We start from the raw sequence: 22,885 nt of genomic DNA, 5'->3' as shown, positions 1-22,885 counted from the left end.
TTACAAAAGATCAGCAAAACAAAAAACTGGTTTTTTGAAAAATAAACAAAATTGACACCCCGTTGGTCCAACTAACTGAAAAAGAAAAGACCCAAATCAATAAAATCAGAAATGAAAAAGGGAATGTAACAATAGACACCACAGAAATAAAAAGAGTCACCAGAAATTACTACAAAGAATTGTATGCTAGCAAACAGGGAAATCTATCAGAAATGGATAGCTTCCTGGACACATAACCCTACCAAAATTGAACCATGAAGATACAGAAAAAAACTAAACAGACCCATAACTGAGACAGAAATTGAATCAATAATAAAGGCCCTCCCAACAAAGAAAAGCCCAGGACCGCATGGACTCACTGCTGAATTCTACCAGACATTTAAAGAAGCACTAACTCCAATTCTTCTCAAACTATTCAAAACAATCGAAAAAGAGGGAATCCTCCCAAATTCTTTCTATGAAGCCAGCATCACCTTAATTCCTAAACCTGAAAAAGATGCAGCAGAGAAAGAGAATTACAGACCAATTTCCTTGATGAGCATAGAAGCAAAAATCCTCAATAAAATTCTGGCCAATAGAATGCAATAACACATCAGAAAGATCATCCAGTCTGACCAAGTGGGATTTACCCCTGGTATGCAGGGATGGTTCAACGTTCACAAATCAATCAATGTGATACACCACATTAACAAACTGCAGAAGAAAAACTATATGATTATCTCAATAGATGCAGAGAAAGCATTTGATAAAATACAACACCCTTTCATGATGAAAACTCTAAGCAAATTGGGTATACAATCAAATTGGGTATACAATCAAAGCAATTTATGAAAAACCCACGGCCAGCATCCTATTGAATGCGGAAAAGTTGGAAGCATTTCCACTGATATCTGGTACCAGACAGGAAATCCAAATGGCCAACAGACACATGAAAAAATGTTCAGGATCACTAGCCATCAGGGAAATGCAAATCAAAACCACAATGAGGTTTCACCTCACCCTGGTTAGAATGGCTCACATACAGAAATCTACCAACAACAGATGCTGGCGAGGATGGGGGAAAAAGGGACCCTAACCCACTATTGGTGGTAATGCAAACTGGTAAAGCCACTATAGAAGTCAGTTTGGAGATTCCTCAGAAACCTGAATATAACTCTACCATACAACCCAGCCATATTCAAAGTGGAAGTTCTCTCCTCCCTTCAGAGAAAGGTACCTCCTTCTTTGATGGCCCGTTCTTTCCACTGGGATCTCACTCACAGAGATCTTTCATTTAGGTCATTTTTTTTTTCCACAGTGTCTTGGCTTTCCATGCCTGAAATACTCTCATGGGCTTTTTAGCCGGATTCGGATTCGGATGCCTTAAGGGCTGAGTCTGAGGCCAGAGTACTGTTTAGGACATCTACCATTCTATGAGTCTGCTGTGTATGCTGCTTCTCATGTTGGATTGTTCTCTCCTTTTTAATTCTATTAGTTAGTATTAGCAGACACTAGTCTTGTTTGTGTGATCCCTTTGACACTTAATCCTATCATTATGATTAATTATGAACTGAAACTGATCCCTTTGACTAGTGAGATGGCATTGGTACATGCCACCTTGATGGGATTGAATTGGAATCCCTTGGCACATTTCTAACTCTACCATTATGGGTAAGTCTGACTGAGCATGTGCCGAATTGTACATCTCCTCCCTCTCTTATTGTCACTCTTAGATTCAACAGGGATCACTTTTCAGTTAAATTTAAACACCTAAGAATAATTGTGTGTTAATTAAAGAGTTCAACCAATGGCATTAAGTATAAAAGTGGCTTCCATAGCCTTGGCAGCTCATGACAAGAGCCTAGGGTGATTACTGACATCATAAATAAGAGTGCCAATTGTTAAATCAACAACAGGAGTCACTGTGCACTTACTCCCCATGTAGGATCTCTGTCCTTAATGTGTTGTACTATGTGAATTAATGGTGTAACTAGTACTCAAACAGTACTTTATACTTTGTGTTTCTGTGTGGGTGCAAACTGTTGAAATCTTTACTTAGTATATACTAAATTGATCTTCTGTATATAAAGATAATTGAAAATGAATCTTAATGAAGAATGGGATGGGAGAGGGAGTGGGAGATGGGATGGTTGTGGGTGGGATGGAGGTTATAGGGGGAAAAAACCACTACAATCCAAAAGTTGTACTTTGGAAATTTATATTTATTAAATAAAAGTTTAAAAAAAAGAAAAAATGTAGAGCTCAAAATAGTAAGCACATATGAATATGTAGAACAGAATATACAGGCTATCTTATTTTTATGGGATTTAAAAAAAATATTTATTCTGGGGGCCGGCACGGTGGTGCAGTACGTTAATCCTCCATCTGCAGTGCCAGCAGCCCATATGGGCACTGGTTATAGTCCCGGCTGCTCCTCTTCCAATCCAGCTCTCTGCTGTGGCATGGGAAAGCAGTAGAAAATGGCCCAAGTGCTTGGGCCCCTGCACCCATGTGGGAGACCCAGAGGCAGCTCCTAGCTCCTGGCTTCGGATTGGTGCAGCTCCAGCCATTGCAGCCATTTGGGGAGTGAAACAACAGAAGGAAGGCTTTTCTCTCACTCTCTCCCTCTCACTATAACTCTACCTCTCAAATAAATAAGTAAATAAATCTTTAAAAAATTATTTTACTTATTTGAAAGGCAAAGTTACAGGGAAAGGCATAGAGAGAGAGGTCTTCCATCCACTGGTTCACTCCCCAAATGGCTGCAACAGCCAGGGCTGGACTAGCCCAAAGCCAGGAGCCTAGAACTACATCCAGGTCTCCTATACGGGTGTCAGGAGCCCAGGTACTCTAGTCATCTGCTGCTGCTTTACCCAAGCACATCAGTAAGGGAGCTGGATGGGAAGTGGAGCAGCCAGGACTTGAACCAGTGCTCATTTTGGATGCTAGTACTGTAGGCAGAGATTTAACTCACTGTACCATAACAATGGTCCCTTTGTGGCAATTTTTAAAAGATTTATTTACTTATTTGAAAGGCAGAGCAGCAAAGAGAGGGAGAAACAGAAAGTTCTTCCATCTATTGGTTCACTCCCCAAATGGCTGCAACGACCAAGGCTGGGCAAGGCCAAAGCCAAGAGCCTGGAACACCATCTTTGTCTCCCATATGGGATTGAAATACTTGAGCCATCTCCCATTGCCTTCCCAGGCACATTAGCAGGAAGCTAGATCAGAAGCAGAGTAGCTAGGACTCAAAATAGCACTTTAATATAAGATGCCATTGTTGCAAGAGGCAGCTTAACCTGCTACACAATGCTTGCCCTTTTATCGAATAGAAAGCATTTCCTTTCTTAAGTCCAGTCATTCCATGTGGCAGCAGAGCCAGGCTGGGAACCAGGCCATTTTTCACTCTGGTCAATTAAAATTTTTTGGTTTTAAGTACAGCAATACTGCTTCATAAGTCCATTTTAGAAATTTGCATGCCCAAAATCGTACCCACCTGCAGTTTCCCTATAATGGCCTCTTGCCACTTTTTCACAGATTTATACCTGCTGGTCCATGTCTCTCCAGCATTTGTCTCTAGCCAAACAAAATAGTCCCTCACAAACTCCATTATTTCCCACTCACCAGCACCCATCCTCCTCTTCCTATAAACTTTAACTAAAAGATAAGGCAGAGAGCATATCATTTTTTTGGCCTAGCGCATGATAATTTTAAACAGCCCAAAGAAAGTGCTGATTTGCAGTTGCCTATGTAACTCTGCATGCAAGTCTTTAATAGACCTTTTAAATCTAATGTGATACAATGAAATGTGCCCATACCCACTCAATCCTGTGGACAGAAGGCCACAGTACAATTACATATTTTGCTTTATTATCATCAAAAATTGTGCCACTGGGGCCGGTGTTGTGGTGTAGTGGGTTAAGCCATCATCTGCGATGCCAGTATCCCATCTAGGTGCTGGTTCATATCCTGGCTGCTCTGCTTCTGATCCAACTCCCTGCTAATACATCTGGGAAAGCAGTGGAAGATGGCCTGAGACTTTCAAATAAATAAATCTTTAAAAAAAAAAAAAGTCATGCCATTTATTTGAAAAATAGAAAAGCAAAGAAGTGGGCATAATATATTACAATTATATGAGAAAGAGAGAAAATAGGATATATACATATCCAAATTTGTTTTTGTACAAACTCTGGAAGAATACATTGAAAACAGCAATGGCCGTCTCTGGGAGACAGGGAATCAATGTGAGAACTTGCTAGATGAAAGAATGGGAGGCTTTTCATACTAGACCTTTTTGTATTTTTTAAAAAGTCATATGAGGCCAGTGCCGCGGCTCAATAGGCTAATCCTCTGCCTAACGGCGCCGGCACACCGGGTTCTGGTCCCGGTCGGGGCGCCGGATTCTGTCCCGGTTGCTCCACTTCCTGTCCAGCTCTCTGCTGTGGCCCGGGAGTGCAGTGGAAGATGGCCCAAGTCCTTGGGCCCTGCACCCGCATGGGAGACCAAGAGAAGCACCTGGCTCCTGGCTTCAGATCAGTGCGGTGCGCCAGCTGCAGCACGCTGGCCACAGCGGCCACTGGGGGGTGAACCAGCGGAAAAGGAAGACCTTTCTCTCTGTCTCTCTCTCTCACTGTCCACTCTGCCTGTCAAAAAAAAAAAAAAAAAGTCATATGAATGTAGGAGGTTACTTCAAAATGTTTGAGGAAAAACTGAATTAAAAGTTAAGTTTATTTTAGAGCAAAAATACTCTAAAATCCATGCATAGCTTTTTAAATAATATGTTTCCTATGAATTTTTTGAGAACCCTATATATACATTTATTTCAAAAATTTTTGCACCAAAATTAACTTACTTTTTAATTCCATTTTCATTAACTTTTTGAAGTGTCTTGTATTTCATATTAAGAAAATTAAATAATGTTCTTCAATGAACATATAAAAAAGGCCTAGTATTTCTTTAAGTAACTAAAGCCACCTCTGTAGTTTAGTTCCTATGCTAAGCACCAGGAGTCGAGACAGCTACCGTTTTCCTGGTATATATATGATATATATGTATGGGACACTGGGTTCTCTCATTCCTGACTCTCCCCTCCCATCTTCTACCCCACTTAATTAACAGCAACAATAACTAGCACCTGCTCACTATACACCTTGTACTTCTTAAGTGTTACATGTATATTAGCACCATTAACCCTCAAAACAAACCTATGAATACTCATACTACTAATATTTTTATTTTATAGGTAAAGAAATCGAGGAACTAGAAAGATGATTTTCTCAAGGTCAATGTAGGGGAGTCAAGGTATGCACTTGGACATCATGGTCTAAGGGTTCATACTCTTTAACACCTTCCACACTACCCCTCACTACATAGCAAAATTATTCCAATCGGTTTAGGCCTTATTTCTAAAAAAAAAAAAAAAAAAAAAAAAATCCTTGTAAAAGTTCATCTATTTCAGGGCCAGCTTAGTTGCCACTGTGTTAAGCCACCTCCTGTGATGCCAGCATCCCATGAGTGTCAGTTTGAGTCTCAGCTGCTCCACCTCCAATCTAGCTCCCTGCCTATGCACCTGGGACAGCAGCAGAAGATGGCCTAAGTGACTGGACTCCTACCAATCACATGGGAGACCCAGATGGGAGTTCCAGGATCCTGGCTTCAGCCTGGCCCAGCCCTGACCTTTATGGTCATTTGGGGAGTAAACCAGCAGATGGAAAATTTCTTTCTTGTTTCTCTGTCACTTTCACATAATTTTTTTTAAAGATTTATTTTATTTTTTTGAAAGACAGAGTTACACAGAGAGAGGTAGAGACAGAGAGAAAGGTCTTCCATCCACTCCCCAGATAGCCGCAATGGCTGGAGCTGCGCTGATCCAAAGCCAGGAGCCAGGAGCTTTTTCCGGGTCCCCCACGTGGGTGCAGGGGCCCAAGGACTTGAGCTGTCTTCTACTGCTACCCCAGGCCATAACGGAGAGCTGGATCAGAAGTGGAGCAGCCGGGACTAGAACCGGGACCCATATGGAATACCAGCACTTCAGGCCAGGGTGTTAACCTGCTGCGCTACAGCACCACCACCCCCCCCTTTTTTTTTAAGATTTATTCTGGCCGGCGCCATGGCTCAATAGGCTAATCGTCTGCCTGCGGCACCAGCACACCAGGTTCTAGTCCCGGTTGGGATGCCGGATTCTGTCCCAGTTGCCACGCTTCCAGACCAGCTCTCTGCTGTGGCCCGGGAGTGCAGTGGAGGGTGGCCCAAGTCCTTGGGCCCTGCACCCGCATGGGAAACCAGGAGAAGCACTTGGCTCTTGGCTCCTGCCTTCAGATCAGCTCGGTACACCAGCTGCAGCCATTGGAGGGTAAACTAAGGTAAAGGAAGACTTTTCTGTCTCTCTGTCTCTCACTGTCCACTCTGCATGTCAAATAATAAAAATTTATTCCATAAATTTTTTTTAATTAATGTCTCCTGAGATTAATAATCCCTGTTGTTGTTTTTTTTTTGTTTTTTTTTTTTTTTTTTTTTTTTTTTGACAGGCAGAGTGGACAGTGAGAGAGAGACAGAGAGAAAGGTCTTCCTTTTTGCCGTTGGTTCACCCTCCAATGGCCGCTGTGGTAGGCGCACTGCAGCCGGCACACCGCGCCGATCCGATGGCAGGAGCCAGGTGCTTCTCCTGGTCTCCCATGGGGTGCAGGGCCCAAGCACTTGGGCCATCCTCCACTGCACTCCCTGGCCACAGCAGAGGGCTGGCCTGGAAGAGGGGCAACCGGGACAGGATCGGTGCCCTGACCAGGACTAGAACCCGGTGTGCCGGCGCCACAAGGCGGAGGATTAGCCTAGTGAGCCGCGGCGCCGGCCAATAATCCCTGTTTTAACCATTATCTTCAGCTCTTCTGAACCTAGGAGACCAGGAAATCCAAGAATAAGACAGAACCCTAGTGAGTACTAAGAAGGAAGGAGGCATAATCTCCAGAATATTCCACAGCAGTGGATGCCTGCTAGGAGACTGCCACTCACTGCCAAAGTCCAAAAGCTTGGAGAAGCTGGGAGTAAGTAAGCTGTCTCTGATAGGGTGGTAGGGAATTTTACCAGGTGGCTCTTGTAAAGGAACAATTTCACCAGCTTCTCTGCTTAGCAATGGACTAGGGAAAGTCAGAAATTCTTAAAACAGTTTGAAGTGGCCTCCTTTCAGAAAAAGCAGCCTGTTCCTTGGGCTACAGCTAAGGCCCTGGGTAACCAAAAGCTTGCTTATCCATATGAGTCATCTGATGGAACCACCAGCTTGTATTTATATCTACACAGAAGGTCGCCTACCAAGCTCTTTGTCATTGCTGGCACATTTGAAAAGGAACACCTCCTGCTCTCTCCCTCTGCTGAGGGTAGAGCATGAGACTGTTAAAACAGGTGCCAAGGCTCCATATGCTTCCTCCTTCCCCCAGCCCTAAGGCTTACCTTTATTGCTCACCAGCTTCCACTGCTTCTAATTCCTTGGCCCTCTAAAATTTCATTCAACAAATTAATGAACTTCATTCAACAAAATCTTATTATATGGTCTCTTACACACATGGCCTCATTCTAGATGATACAAGGGGAGATAAGAACATGAACCCTGATGCTGGTCTGCCTAGGTTCAAATCCCTGTTCTACCACTTAAGAGCTGTGGAAGACTGGGCAAGTTTCTTAGCACTTGTGCGTCTGTTCTGTCATCTCTAAAATAGGGGTAATAATACCTTCCTCTTAACTTGTTGTAAGATTCAATTAGGGGCCAGTGCTGTGGCACAGTGGGTTAAAGATCCTGCCTGCAATACATCCCATATGAGTGCCAGTTTCGAAACCTGGCTGCTTCATTTCCGATCCAGCTCCCTGCTAATGTGCCTGGGAAAGCAGCGGAGTATGGCCCATGTCCTTGGGCACCTGCACCCATGTGAAAGACCAGGAAGAAGCTCCTGACTCCTGGCTTTGGATTGGTCCACCTCCAGCCATTGCAGCCTCTTGGAGAGTGAATTAGCAGATGGGAGATCTCTATCCCTCTGTAACTTTCAAATAAATCTTTTAAAAAAAAAATTCAGTTAGTAAAGTCCTTAGAAAAGTACCTGGTAACTTTGGAAAATGGAATTAAAAGATAAGTTTCTTTTAGTGTAAAAAAATTTGAAATCCATGTATAGTGTATCAACAATATGCATTTTTTCATGGATTTAAAATTTTTTCACACCAAAATAAACTTCTTTTAATTCTCCTCCATGACTTTTTGAAGTACCCTTGCAGTGAGAGTTGCCAGTAAAAGGTTCAGAGAAGGAGAAATTTGGCTAAGTTCATATCTGAAGGACAACCAGACTAGGAAAAATGAAATACAGGAAAGAGCATCAGGCATGAATGGGTTTGAGGTTGAAGCTAACCAGTAATACTAACAAAGACCAAGAGTCTGAATGGGGGATATGGCTGGGAAGTCGAAGTTTCCTCTGCAGTTGAAAATACAATTAGGCAAATCCTGAGTGGCCGAATATCGTTGGAGATTAGGAGTCATTTAGATAAAAGTGAGAATTGACTCCACCAAAGTATAAAAACTCACCCAGTTAGAGAAATGCAGACAGAGAAAAGCAGTAGTCAGAGTCCTGAGGCCAGAAGAAACAGAAAAATAAGCTATGGAAACAGAAAAAGATGGGTCAGTGAGACAAGGGGTGAAGCAAAGAGGCAAGGAAGGGCTGATGCTCTACTGCATTTGGGAAATATACCTTTTATATGAAGCATGCATTTTTTAAGATTTATTTATTTATTTGAAAGGCAGAGTTACAGAGGTAGACGCAGAGAGAAAGAGAGGTCATCCATTCACTGGTTCACTTCCCAGATGGCTGCAATGGCCGGGCCTCTGCCAATCCAAAGCCAGGAGCTTTCTCCAGGTCTCCCATGCAGGTGCAGGGGCCCAAGGACTTGGGCCATCCTCTACTGCTTTCCCAGGCATAGCAGAGGGCCAGATCAGAAGCAGAGCAGCCAGGACTCAAACCAACGCCCATATAGGATGCTGGCATTGCAGGCAGCAGCTTTACCCACTACGCCACAGCACCCGCCCCAAGTATGTATGTTTTTTTCCAGAACTTATACTTTCTGAAGATGAAAATCTTTTTTTCTTCAATTTTGTTTATTTTTATTTAAAACACAGAGCAACAAGATAGAGTCCCCAAATGCCTGCCAGTAGCCAGGGCTAGGCCAGGCTGAAGCCAGGAACCTAGAACTCAATCGGGGTCTCCCAGGTGGGTGGCAGGGACCCAAGTACTTGACCCATCACTGACATCTCCCAGAGTGCATATTAACAGGTAACTGGATTGCAAGAGGTGGGACTTGAACCAGGTACTCTGACATAGGACCCCGGTGCGCCAAGCTGAGTCCCAACCACTGTGTCACATGCACAACCATTGGCTACATTCTAAGTACCATAAACATCAATTTTCTCCCTAAGAAATCACTCCATATAAAAAATGTTGATGTGCTTATTAAAGTGGCCTTTTCTGAAATGACACAATTCTAGCAAAAGTCCTTTTGTTTTTCAACCAAGTTCTTGAATATCATCTTATGTTTGTCGTCCCCATCTAATACATGATACCCCCACTTCAGATGGCACAAAAGTCACAAAAAGATGTTAAAAGTTTCAGAGGCTAAGGCCGGCGCCATGGCTTAACAGGCTAATCCTCCACCTTGCGGCACCGGCACACCGGGTTCTAGTCCCGGTTGGGGCGCCGGATTCTATCCCGGTTGCCCCTCTTCCAGGCCAGCTCTCTGCTAAGGCCTGGGAAGGCAGTGGAGGATAGCCCAAGTGCTTGGGCCCTGCACCTGCACAGGAGACCAGGAGAAGCACCTGGCTCCTGGCTTCGGATCAGCACGATGCACTGGCCGCAGTGGCCATTGGATGAACCAACGGCAAAAAGGAAGACCTTTCTCTCTGTCTCTCTCTCTCACTATCCACTCTGCCTGTCAAAAAAATAAATAAATAAATAAAAAAGTTTCAGAGGCTATTGGAAAATATGAGTTTGGGTCAGTACTATTAAAATTAGAAAAAGGCTATAAAAACCCCACCCCACCTATTTGGAACTGCCCAGCTGATGAGAGTGGGCACTGGTTGAACACTGCATGATTCTATAACACCCCAAGCTGTTCAGTTCATCGTTATAGACTGGAACAGATGCTGCTTACCTACTTCTCCCCTAGCCTGCCCTTTCCCAGATCACTTCATTCTCAAGCAGAGAATGCCCAGCTGCATGTCCAGTACCTTTCATCACAAACTACTGTGTCCTGCAAACTGCCACATTTTTTTAAAGATTTTATTTATTTATTTGAAAGTCAGAGTTACAGAGAGAGAGAAAGAGAGCCAGAGAGAAAGAGAGAGAGGTCTTCCATCTGCTGGTTCACTCCCCAATTGGCCACAATGGCTGGAGCTGTGCCGATCCAAAGCCAGAAGCCAGGAGCTTCTTCTGGGTCTCCCATGCGGGTATAGGGGCCCAAGGACTTGGGCCATCTTCCATTGCTTTCCCAGGCCATAGCAAAGAGCTGGATCAGAAGTAGAGCAGCTGGGACTCAAACAAACCAGCGCCTACATGGGATGCCAGCACTGTGGGCAGTGGCTTTACCCGCTACGCCACAGCACCAGCCCCAAACTGCCACATTTTTCTACAGTTCTCAAGTACTCAGGCTGCCACAGTTAAAAATTTATATTAAATTTTTAATTGAAAGAAAATCTACCAATATTATAAAAGATTATCTCAGTGGTGGCATCATAAATCCTGTATTTTCTTCTATTGAATTTGTAACATTTTCTAGAATATACATACGGTAGTCTTCCTTACAACCCTTATCCTTGGGGGATACTCCAAGATCTCCAGTGCATGCCTGAAATCACAGATAGTGTCAAACCCTATATACAAATACAAGTCAAAAAGTTCATGGAAGGGTCGGTGCTGTGGTGTAGCAGATTAAGCCGCTGCCTGCATTGTCGGCATCCCATATGGGCACCAGTTCAAGTCTCAGCTGCTCCACTTCTGTTCCAGCTCCCTGCTAATGTGTATGGGATAGCAGTGGAGGATGGCCCAAGTGCTTTGGCCCCTGCACCCACGTGGGAGACCCGGAAGAAGCTCCTGACTCCTAGCTTCAGATTGGCCCAGCTCCAACAATTGCAGTCATTTGAGGAGTAAACCAGCAGATGGAAGATCTCTCTTTCTCTCCTCTCTCTAACTCTGCCTTTGAAATAAATACATTTTTAAAAGTTCATGGAAATTTACTTTGGTGCAAACATTATGAAATCCATGCAGTTTTTTTTCATAAGCATCTTTTTCCCATGAACTTTTTAAAAACCCTCAAAAGGCAGATTTCAAGATGTTTTGCACCTTAAATTCAATTTTCCACAAACTTTTTGAAGTACCTTCATGTAGTATATACCTATATACACAAATCTATGCTAATTTCTAAATTAGGTACAGTAAGAAATTAACAAAAATAATATAGAACAATTATACTGTAATGGAAGTTATATGGATGATCTGTCTCTCAAAATATCGTTTCTTTTTTTTAAGAAAGATTTATTTATATACTTGAAAGGCAGAGTTACAGAGAGAGGGAGAGACAGAGAGAGAGAGATCTTCCATCCACTGGTTCACTCCCTAAATGGCCACAATGGCCAGAGCTGTACCGAACTGAAGCCAGAAGCTTCCTCTAAGTCTCCCACACTGGTGCAGGGGGCCAAGCACTTGGACAATCATCCACTGTTTCCCAGGCCATCAGCAGGGAACTGGGTAGGAAGTAGAGCAGCCAGGACTCAAACTGACGCCCATATGGGATGCTGGCACCACAGGCAATGCTTAACTTACTACACCACAGCACAGGCCCCTCAAATTTCTTGTTTTGTTGTATATGCAGAGTTCACTAGAATGCACAGTTAACCACAGGTAACTGACACAGGGGAAATCGTGGATAAGGAGGGATTATTGAATGTAATGCTTTAAGAAAAATATTTGTTGTTTTCACAAGAGGATTAGAGTCTGGCAAACAGTATCTGGGTCCCTACTTCATCACTAAGTAAATGGCACAGGGAAGGGTTGATTAGTCCACTAAAGGTATTGTATCCATTGCCTTTAATTTAGTTTCTTACCAGTCTAAAATACTAAGGTTTCCAAGACAGAACAAAATGGGTCCTCCATTTTTCTGGGAAACACTCTCTGCTTGAGCTCCAAGGAGGTTCCACAGCAGAGTGGCAAGGGAGACCTCAGCCAGGACCAGCCAGTCTGCTTAACTAAACCAGAGAGCAAAGTGGCAGAGTCTGTTAACCCTGAGGTCTTCCTGGCATGGAGATAAGGGTGGGCAGCAGACAGGCAGGATTCCTATTTGCAGTTCTTGTCAAGCCTTTCTCTTTCTCCCATTTTCTCTGGCTCTTCTGATCAGATGCAGGGGCTGTTTGTGTCCATTCCAGATTTAGAAAAAGAAAAAAAAAAAAAAAAAAAAAAAACAGTGTCCAGAGTGTGACAAAAAGCCTGCTCTTATCTCCCCATGGGTGGCTGTGGGAGTTATAGAGGCTGAATACCTTGCTTTATGGTTGCCCAGGACAGTAAAAAGATAGAACCATTACCTCTGAACCATAAATGTGTTTTTGCTGTGCTTCTAGGATGTAGAAAGGGTGGAGATTTCAACATAGTTAAAAGGAGAGAAGACTCCAAGATGACAGAAAAGGGAAGCACGTACTACACTAGGCTAGAGGTAAATAGTAAAACAACGAAGAAATAAAAGTGTAAGAAGTACATTCTCAGGGGAGAGTTACAGAGAAAACTGCAGTAGAAATTCTCCAGAAGAGAAATGCCATGGATTAGTGTGGAAGGTGCAGATGCACAGCACCAAAATGGACACAACACCTGACCCCAGCAGAGAGCCAGAAAAAGCACCAACTTTAGAGACTGAGGTGAGGTTAGACTGCAGCAAACTGTGCCACTGGTGATATAGGCAGAGGGAGAGCATGGCGTGAGTCTGGCCTGCAGCCCTCCCACAACAGTACTCAGCAACCAGCTGAGAAAGGGTGGACACCATTTTGGCATAAGTGTCAGCCATGGAAACTCTTCTGTGTGTGCTCTTAATGTGCTGAGGTAAGACACCATCTTTTCAGCAGTACCAGGGTCAGCAGTTCAGGTACAAGCACCAGCAACTGGCAAAGAGAAGACAACATTCAGCCAGCAGCTCTTCCGCATATGTGTGACCCAGGAATTTTAGCAGAGGGAAAAATTCACATTTCCCACCAATTTTGAGCTGGCTAGAAGGATTGACAGGGGGTTGGGCATCCACAGAAGACTATGAGGTGTCCCCAGCCTCTCAACGTATCACAGGCTCCCGGGCTCAAACCACCTAGGCAGCACACCCGCAGGCAGCTGGCTCTGGGAACGTCTCTGCCTCTCTGCGGATGGGACAGACTAGTGGGTTGGAGCAGATCCTCTGTACCCCGTTACAGTGGCAGCCTCAAGTGCTGAGACTGTGGGAACTCTGTGACTGCATGAGAGAGCGCAGGGTATAGCTGGGTCTCTGGGCAATCAAAGTCAGCTGCACCACATGCTGTTCAGAGCTCCTGGATTGCCTGGGATGGGTGATTGCAATGGGATCCATGTTCACAGGGATGACCGCACAGATCCTTTCTGCAGTTCAAGGCAGAGCAGATGAGTACTGCATCCACTATAGGCTAAAACCCAGGCATTGGAGAGGAGGTGATGGTGTGATGACACCAACAGAGGTTACCATACTCTCCCATCTATTAACAAGAGATCTACCGCGCCCAACTTGGGTGTCACCCAAGATACTGGCCTCACCCTGGAGCACTGACCACAGTTCCCAAAACACCCAGCACACACCACTGGGTACTCACTGACAGAGCAGACACCACACTAAGCCACAGAGGCATAGCTCAAGATAAAAGCCATCAAAGGAAAAAAAAACCCACACGTGTTTCCATAAGTGCCTGAAAGTAAATGCAGAAATTCAAGAAATAACAATAAGAAGACAACATGATCCCTCCCCCACCCCCACAAAGGAACACAAAAACACTTCAATATTCAAATGTGAAGACTAGGATCACTCAGAAGCAATGAGAAACAAATTCACAAATTAAATCCATATACAACATCAATGAAAAATTCTCCCATGGAACTGAATTTTGAAGAGAAACCAAAATGAAATATTAGGAATGAAGAATTCAGCCGGTGCCGCAGCTCACCTGGCTAATCCTCTGCCTGCGGCACCAGTACCCCAGGTTCTAGTCCCAGTTGGGGCGCCGGATTCTGTCCCGGTTGCTCCTTTTCCAGGCCAGCTCTCTGCTGTGCCCCGGGAGTGCAGTGGAGGATGGCCCAAGTGCTTGGGCCCTGCACCCACATGGGAGACCAGGAGGAAGCACCTGGCTCCTGGCTTCAGATTGGCGCAGCGCACCAGTTGTAGTGGCCATTTAGGGGGTGAACCAACGGAAGGAAGACCTTTCTCTCTGTCTCTCTCTCTCTAACTCTGCCTGCCAAAAAAAAAAAAAAAAGAAAAGAAAAAAGAAATGAAGAATTCAATATGTCAAATAAAAAACACAGTGGAAAGCCTTAATAATAGACTTGGTAAACCAGAAGAATATCCAAGCTAGAAGATAATTTTTTGGAAATATTTTAATCAGACTTAAAGAAGAAGAAAGTAGAAAGATTAAAAACAGTGCTGGAAATTTATAGGATACTTTCAAATGACCAATCATACAGGTCGTGGGAGTTCCTGAAGGTATAAAATGAGAGAATGGCAGAGAAGGCCATCTCAGTGTAATAATTACAGAAAGTTCCCTAATTTGAAGAAAGAAAGGGGTATCCAACTACACAAGCACATAGAACATCTTATACAAATGATAAGAAAATATCTTCACCATGACACATTGTAATCAAGCTTTCCACAGTAAAACATAAAAAAAAAAAATTCTAAAATGTGCATGAGAGAAACACCACATTACTTTCAGAGGATCTCCAATTAGACTCACAGCTGACTTTTCATCAGAAACCCCACAAGCTAAGAGAGAACAGAGATATAGTTCAAGTCGTAAGAGAAAAACTCTGTCAATGCAGAATACTGTACCCTGCAAAGTTCTCATTTATGAATGAAGGTGAAATAAAAACCATCCATAACAGAAATTAAAAGAACTTGTCACCACTCATCCAGCCTTACAAGTGATGCTTAAGGATGTGCTACACACAGAAGCAAGGAAAGATAGTCATCATTATGAAAGAATGTGAAGGCAAAAACATCTCCCAGGAAAAGTACAAAGGAAATGCAAAGTAAATGATACGAATACTTAGAGAAAAATGGCAGGGACAAGTCATTACTTAACAATAGTAACCTTGAATGTAAATGGCCTAACTCTCAAATTAAAAGACACAGGCTGGTTGAATGGATTAAAAAACAAGACCCATCTATTTGTTGCCTAAGAAAACACACCTCACCAACAAAGATACACACAGAATGAAAATGAAAGGATGGTAAAAGATATTCCATGCTAACAAAAAGCAGAAACAAGCAGGTACAGCCATCCTAGCATCAGACAAAATAGACTTTATCACAAAAACTGTTAAAACAAAGAGAGGCACTATGTAATAATTAAGGGATGAATTCAACAGGAAGATGTGACTATAATAAATGTATATGCACCCAAATACAGAGCACCTGGCTATTTAAAACAAATGTTAATGCGTCTAAAGGAGATATAAAGACAGAGATTGAATCAGTAATAAAGATTCCCAACAAAAAAAAAATACCAGGACCAGATAGCTTCACTGCTGAATACTACCAGACATTTAACAAAACTAATTCCAATTCTTCTCAAGCTATTAAAATGATTGAAAGGGACGGAATCCTCCCAAACTCCTTCTATGAAGCCTGCATCACCCTAATTCCTAAACCAGAAAAAGATACAACAGAGAAGAGAACTACAGACCAAATTCCCTGATGAACACAGTTGCAAAAGTCACCAACAAAATATTAGCTATTCCAATCCAACAATACATCAGGAAGATCATTTACCCCAACCAAGTGGGACTTATCCCTGGCATGCAGGGATGGTTCAACATTTGCAAATCAATAAATGTGATACATCACATTAACAAACTGAAAAACAAAAATCATATGCCTATCTCAACAGATGCAGAGAAAGCATTTGATAAAATACAACATCCTTTCATGATGAAAACCTTAAGCAAATTGGGTATAGAAAGAACATTCCTCAACACAATCAAGGCAATTTATGACAAACCCTCAGCCAGCATCTTATTGAATGGGGAAAACTAGAAGCATCCCCACTAAGATTCAGAACCAGACAAGGATACCCACTCTCAACACTGCTATTTAATTTAGTCCTGGGGGGCCAGCACTGTGGTGTAGTGGGTAAAGCTGCCACCTACAGTGCCAGAATCCCATATGGGGCTGGTTCAAGTCCTGGCTGTTCCACTTTGGAACCAGCTCTCTGCTATGGCCTGGGAAAACAGTAGAAGATGACCCTGCACCCATGTGGGAGACCTAGAAGAAGTTCCTGGCTCCTGGCTTCAGATCAGCACAGCTCCAGCCGTTGCAGCCATCTGGGGAGTAAATCAGCAGATGGAAGACCTCTCTCTTTCTCTGCCTCTGCCTCTCTGTAACTGCCTTTCAAATAAAATAAATTTAAAAATCATTTAAAATGGGCCGGTGCCACGGCTCACTAGGCTAATCCCTTGCGGCGCTGGCACACCGGGTTCACCGGGGCACCGATCCTGTCCCGGTTGCCCCTCTTCCAGGCCAGCTCTCTGCTGTGGCCAGGGAGTGCAGTGGAGGATGGCCCAAGTGCTTGGGCCCTGCACCCCATGGGAGACCAGGATAAGCCCTTGGCTCCTGCCATCGGATCAGCGCAGTGCGCCGGCCGCAGCATGCCTACCGCGGCGGCCATTGGAGGGTGAACCAACGGCAAAGGAAGACCTTTCTCTCTGTCTCTCTCTCACTGTCCACTCTGCCTGTCAAAAATTAAAAAAAAGAAAAAAAGAAAAAAAATCATTTAAAAAATATATAGTCTTAGAAGTTTTAGCCAGAGCCATTAGGCAAGAAAAAGAAATCAAAGGATACAAATTGGAAAGGAGGAAGTCAAACTATCCCTATTTGCAGATGATATGATTCTATATATAGGGGAACCAAAAGACTTCACTGAGACTATTGGGACTCATGAAAGACTTTAGTAAAGTGGCAAGATAAAATCTACACAAGAAAATCAGTAATCTTTGTACACTATAGACAATGCAATGGCTGAGAAAGAACTTTTAAGATCAATCCCATTCATAGTTATCTACAAAAAAGAATACCATGGATTAAATTTAATCAAGGATGAAAAATGAAAATGAAATCAGCATATCAAAGAGTTATCTGTACCCTCATGCTTTTCACAGCTTAATTCACAATAGCTATGATATGGAATCAACCTAGATGTCCATCAGATGATTACTGGATAAAGAAATTATGGCATATACACACTATGTACTACCACTCAGGAATTTAAAAAAAAAAAAAATGAAATCCTGTCTTTTGCAACAAAATAGATACAACTGGTAACTATTATACTTAGTGAAATAAGCCAGTCCCAAAAAGACAGATACCATATATTTTCCCTGATCTGCAGTACCTAATAGAGTACCTAAAATGTAATGTACTGGAGTGAAATGAACATTCTGAGATTAGATGATTTTTAAATCCTTTTCTCTACTGTTGAGTAACAGTGGTTTTTTTCTTCATACTATTTCTTGAAATTTTTACTTAGTGTAAGGTTAATCTTATGAATATAAAGTAAACTGAAAATAAGTCTTTGTAAAAATTAAGAGTGGCGACAGGAGAGGGAGGAGGAAGAAGGGTGGAAGCAGGGTGGGAGGGAGGCTAGGATGGGAAGTATCACTATGTTCCTAAATCTGTATATGTGAAATACTTAAAATTTTTATACCTTAAATAAAATTTTAAAAAATAAATAAATAAAAAGGGAAAGGTATATACTCTGTGATCTCACCAGACATTGGAGTAACACACAGTTGTTACAAATGAGGCAGCTCTAGATATACTGGTATGGACAAATATTCCAAATTCATTAAGAAAAGTATAGCTCAGTGTGCATGAAAGATGTAGTACAATACTATCATTTGCGTAAGAGAAAGAAAAACTTAACATCAGAGAATATTTCTGGAAAGACAAACAGTCTTGCAATAGTAGCTACTTCTGGACAGGAAAATGGGGGATGGCAAATGGAGCAAAAAACAGACTTTTCTTTCCATGAACACTCTTTTGTAACTGTTGAACTGCTGAATTCCTTATGATATACATAAAACTCTAATATTTTCAGTCTACATATACACAGGAATACACACATGCAAAAGAATAGAATCATCTCCATGAAACTTCGAGGTATTTCCTCATACTTTCTGACCTTTCCAGAAGCAGAATCCTAAGTCTTCCCCCAGGCACTGTCTGTTCTGTTGCCCACTCACCTACACCCCTGTAATCACCTATAGCAGCCTAATTTTTCCTCTCTACTTCACCTCTTCCCTCCAGCCTCCCATATGACCAGAGCAAGCGTACCCATTTCTGCTCTCCTTAACACCCATAAATTTAAAAATACCTGTTCTAGGGCCAGTATTGTGATTTAGTGGGTAAAGCTACCACCTCTGATGTCAGCATCCCATATGGGCACAGGCTCATGTTCCAGATGCTCCACTTCCAATTCAGATCCCTGCTAACATCCTGGGACAAACAGCAGAGGATGGCCGAATTGTTTGGGCCACTGGGACCCACACTGAAAGACTGGATGAAGTTTCTGGCTCCTGGCTTCGGCTTGGCCCAGCCCCGGCTATTGCAGTCATTTGGGGAATGAACCAGCAAATGGAATCTCTCTCTCTCTCTGTTTCCCTCTCTCCATAGCTGACTTTCAAATAAATTTTAAAAAATTTTTAAAAATTTTGTTCTATGTTTCCTTCTTTTAGAACCCTACAGAACCAATTAACTCCAGCTAAAGTTACCCCTCCTGGATATAGCTACATATTAATAGTGAACTTCAGCCAGGGAGTGACAGAAATTAAGAGTTTTTAGGACAAGTAAGGCAAAATCCTGGCATAGAGAAAGGAACACTAGATCTGAAGATCAAAAAACCTTAGTCTTTTTCAGGTTGTGTGACTTGAGCAAATCACTTTTGTTTTTTGTTTTGTTTTGTTTTTTTGTTTTGTTTGTTTGTTTGTTTGACAGGCAGAGTGGACAGAGAGAAAGGTCTTCCTTTGCCATTGGTTCACCCTCCAATGGCCACTGCGGCCGGCATGCTGTGGCTGGCGCACCACGCTGATCTGAAGCCAGGTGCTTCTCCTGGTCTCCCATGTGGGTGCAGGGCCCAAACACTTGGGCCATCCTCCACTGCACTCCCAGGCCACAGCAGAGAGCTGGCCTGGAAGAGGAGCAACTGGGACAGAATCCGTCACCCTGACTGGGACTAGAACCCGGTGTACCGGCGCCTTAAGGCAGAGGATTAGCCTATTGAGTTGCGGCGCCAGCCTTGAGCAAATCACTTTACCCATCCAGGTCTCAATCTCCTTAACTGAAAAACAAAGAGGTTTAATATATTATCTGCAATAGAGAATCTTTCCAGGTCTAACCTCCATCTAAATCCCACCATGCATGCTGATTGTCCCACCCCCCTGAACTTGCTGATGTGTGTTATATGTTTTGAACAGGCACTGTCCAATAGAAATATAATGTGAACCATATATGTAATTCTAAACACTCTAGGAGCATCACTAAAAAAAAGTTAAAAGAAACAGAAATTATTTTTAATTGATTTTATTTAACCCAATATATCCAAAATATTACCATTTCAACATGCAATCATTATAAAAAATTATTGAGTTTCCATTTTTTTCAGTACTAGATCTTTGAAAAGCAGTATAATTACAGTATTTTATAATTATAGAACATCTCAGTATGGACTTGCCACATTTCAAATGCTGTAAAGCAACATTTAGCTAATGGCCACTTGATTGGACAGTGCAGCTTTAAGTTTAACAAAGAAGTCATCTCTTCACTTTTGACTTCATTAAGCTCAGAGTTGAAGACTGATATGAGTACCAGCCCACAGCCTTAGAAAAGGTCAAAGTCATAGGAACAGTTTTGGTTCTAAGTTCTTTACCTGACTAAGTAGGGAGCTGGGGCTGGTCACCAAACAGTGCTGCAAAGCTCAGGACAAACAAAAGACCTAGAGCCTAAAGCCTGGAAGCAGAACAATGGCTGACAATGTTCAGGGGAGGGTAAAAAATGAGGTGGGCATAATCAAGTCTTCTTTACAAGCAGGGTTTTCACAGCACAAACCCCATCAGCTCACCAAAAGCACACAGACTTCTTGTCATGCCAGTTCTATCAATCTACCCTTCTAAATACTTCTGAGCACCTCCTAACTCCCAGCACTCAGCAGGCACTGGGATATAGCTGGTATTGGTGACAACAGTCACTCTCAGGAACTCTTATTTGCGTCAGGGTAAGATTCTAAGCACTTTACAAATACATCTCATTTTCTCATCCAGAAATCCCTACAAGAAGAATGAACAGATGAGAACCTGAGACTGAAAAAGGTTAAATCATTTTCCAACACTCACACAGGAGGTAGAGCAGAGACCTGAGCCTGACTCCCAAATACTACCACAAGCTACACTCCTTAGCCTCAAGGAGTTCAGTTACTAGAAGCAACAAAGGATTCCATGATCATAAGGTCACTATCACAGAAAGGTAAGAAATAGGGGCCTAGAAGCAAGGAGGTCCAGGAAGTATTCCCAGAAGTAATCCTTGAGTAAGTCTGGAAGGCTAAGGAGCTACCCAGGCAAATAACGAGTTCTGGGAATACCAGCAGGAAGGAATAACATGAGCTAAAGGTACAGAGGCCTGAGGGAGCATGTTACTACATGCTCAGAAAACTGACTGGCTGGGGAGTCAGCGGGTGGTGTATATAGGAACAGAGGTCTCACATCCAATAGTAGGTGTTAACCAAAACCAGTGGCGGGGACCTTAAATTCCATGAAGAAGCTGAATGGCCATGGGATACCATTAGAGTTTTAACTAGGGTAGTAAAAGAGACCAGATTTTCATTTTAAGATGCCTTGCAAAAGAGGGATCTCAAACCTTACTCAGCTCCCTTTCTCTCTCACAGTCTTCTAAACTCTATTTATAAGCCCACATAAAAAAGTATAAACTTGTTTCTTACAGAGTGGGCCACACCCCAGGGATTTATATTTAATCCTAAGGGTCTGTGGACTTTACTTTTTCTAAAGAAAATATGTTGGCTTACAAATCCAGATAATCAACCAACTTTTCAGAAAAGCTACTAAACACCTCCTATATTTTTGGCATCAGCACTGACTAGGATCCCAGCATGGGGGAACTTGGTTGGCCTTCAACTACAGAAAGGCCTGGCCCTGCTGGAAGCCTTTTCCCATCCTGACAGCACAGCAGTGCACTGCATTTACTTACACAGAAACATGTAAGATTCTGTGAGAAAAACACTAACCATTTCAACTCCTCAAGTGCTAAGGCTCCCATGCCTCCTCCCTTAAGGTTTTGTTGCTCACTGCTTTTAAAACCCATGAGTCTTCTCTGCCCAACTCCAACCATCCCTTCCAGATCACCTGATTACCCAGTTCCATTTTCAGCTCATCATTCTGAGGACTGGCCTACTTTTCAAGGCCACATGAGCAGAAAAACTTGGACATTATACAAATAATAGAGCATAACTAGTATAATAGGACATAGAAAGGGGGAACCTGCCATGGTGTGTACCATGGAAGCAGGGATACAGGCAGAACCTGGTGAAACAGTCATGGGACAACATTTACAGGGGAGAAGGAAGGGGCTGGCAATAGGGAAAGAGTGTGCAGAGACACTGAGTGTAATGGAGCAGGACTTGGCCACTGACAATCTGGAAAACCGAGATGAAGACCAAAAGGGACCAAGCAAGATGACTTTACCCAGTGATAAGCGCTGAGCAGGCTCACTTTGCTTTTAATAGTCACCTGGGTGACTCTAAAAGCCATGCCCTGTCGGAACAGTAAGAGGGCTCAAGCAGCTTCAAACTTACTGCAGGAACATCGAACTGTGTACTGATACACAATTATGCCCTATCTGTGGACAGGAACATAGGCGAGAAGAAAGAGGGTCTCTCAGATCTCACTCTGGATTATAAGATTCTGCCCATTGGGGCAATTTCAACAGTAAGTCTTTCTAGGAAGTAAAAAAAAAAAAAAAACAACTAAGGTCATTCCATTAGGGTTTTTCTGAACTTCCAGCCCCATTAACGCTCTGAATAGCATCCTGCATTTGCCAGGATGGACTGTTTCATGGGCACTCTTCCTGTTCCCAAACACCTCCTTTATGAAGGGCTTTTGGGTCACAGGAGATGCTATTCCTGAGGAGTTGTGTTCCCTCTGTTCTCAGTGGTCAGGACCAAGGCCAGCCAGGGTTGGGTACAAACGGGAGGGCTCTCAGACACCAAGACAGTCACCTAGCTCAGCTTTTTCTAGAATTAGGTGGTACTCAGCTGGCAACAGGGAACAGGCCATCAAGGACTGCTAACTCTGCTTTGGTTGTGGCAGATGTGGAACAGAGGGGTGGAGGTGAATGGGGAAGACCATTCAGTCGTGGATGGGGAGCTGGTAGAGGCGAGAAAACCTGGCCTTCCGGATCCAATGGAAGAATTGAGCCAGCTTGTAGAGGAAGGGCAGGGAAGAAGGAGAAGCTGCAGGGAAAAGGGAAGACTGCTGTGAATTCTCCCCCTTTTTCCCTCCTCTGCCCCAAACCCAACTCCCATCCCACCTTGGGATTATGCATGACTATTTTAAAGCCTATTTTGGTGCCAATG

The 22,885-nt window shown here is 43.1% G+C and overlaps 1 protein-coding gene across 3 annotated transcripts in view; it reads right to left on the bottom strand.

Moving 5' to 3' along the window:
* Nucleotides 1–22,885, bottom strand: part of PEX26 (peroxisomal biogenesis factor 26) — a 55,184-nt gene that overhangs the window by 23,702 nt on the left and 8,597 nt on the right. For 2 of the 3 annotated variants that reach the window (XM_062194473.1, XM_062194472.1), the window contains exon 6: nt 19,840–22,762. The exons of the other annotated variant lie outside the window; for it this stretch is intronic. In XM_062194473.1, coding sequence (XP_062050457.1) covers nt 22,659–22,762 — 104 coding nt within the window. In that variant the 3' untranslated portion in view covers nt 19,840–22,658. Of the gene's footprint in view, nt 1–19,839; nt 22,763–22,885 lie in introns of those variants that run through there. 3 annotated transcript variants of the gene reach the window in all.

The sequence above is a fragment of the Lepus europaeus genome, chromosome 6 (assembly GCF_033115175.1).
Source record: "Lepus europaeus isolate LE1 chromosome 6, mLepTim1.pri, whole genome shotgun sequence".
NCBI classification, from domain to species: domain Eukaryota; kingdom Metazoa; phylum Chordata; class Mammalia; order Lagomorpha; family Leporidae; genus Lepus; species Lepus europaeus.
This window is presented reverse-complemented; position numbering and strand designations above follow the sequence as displayed.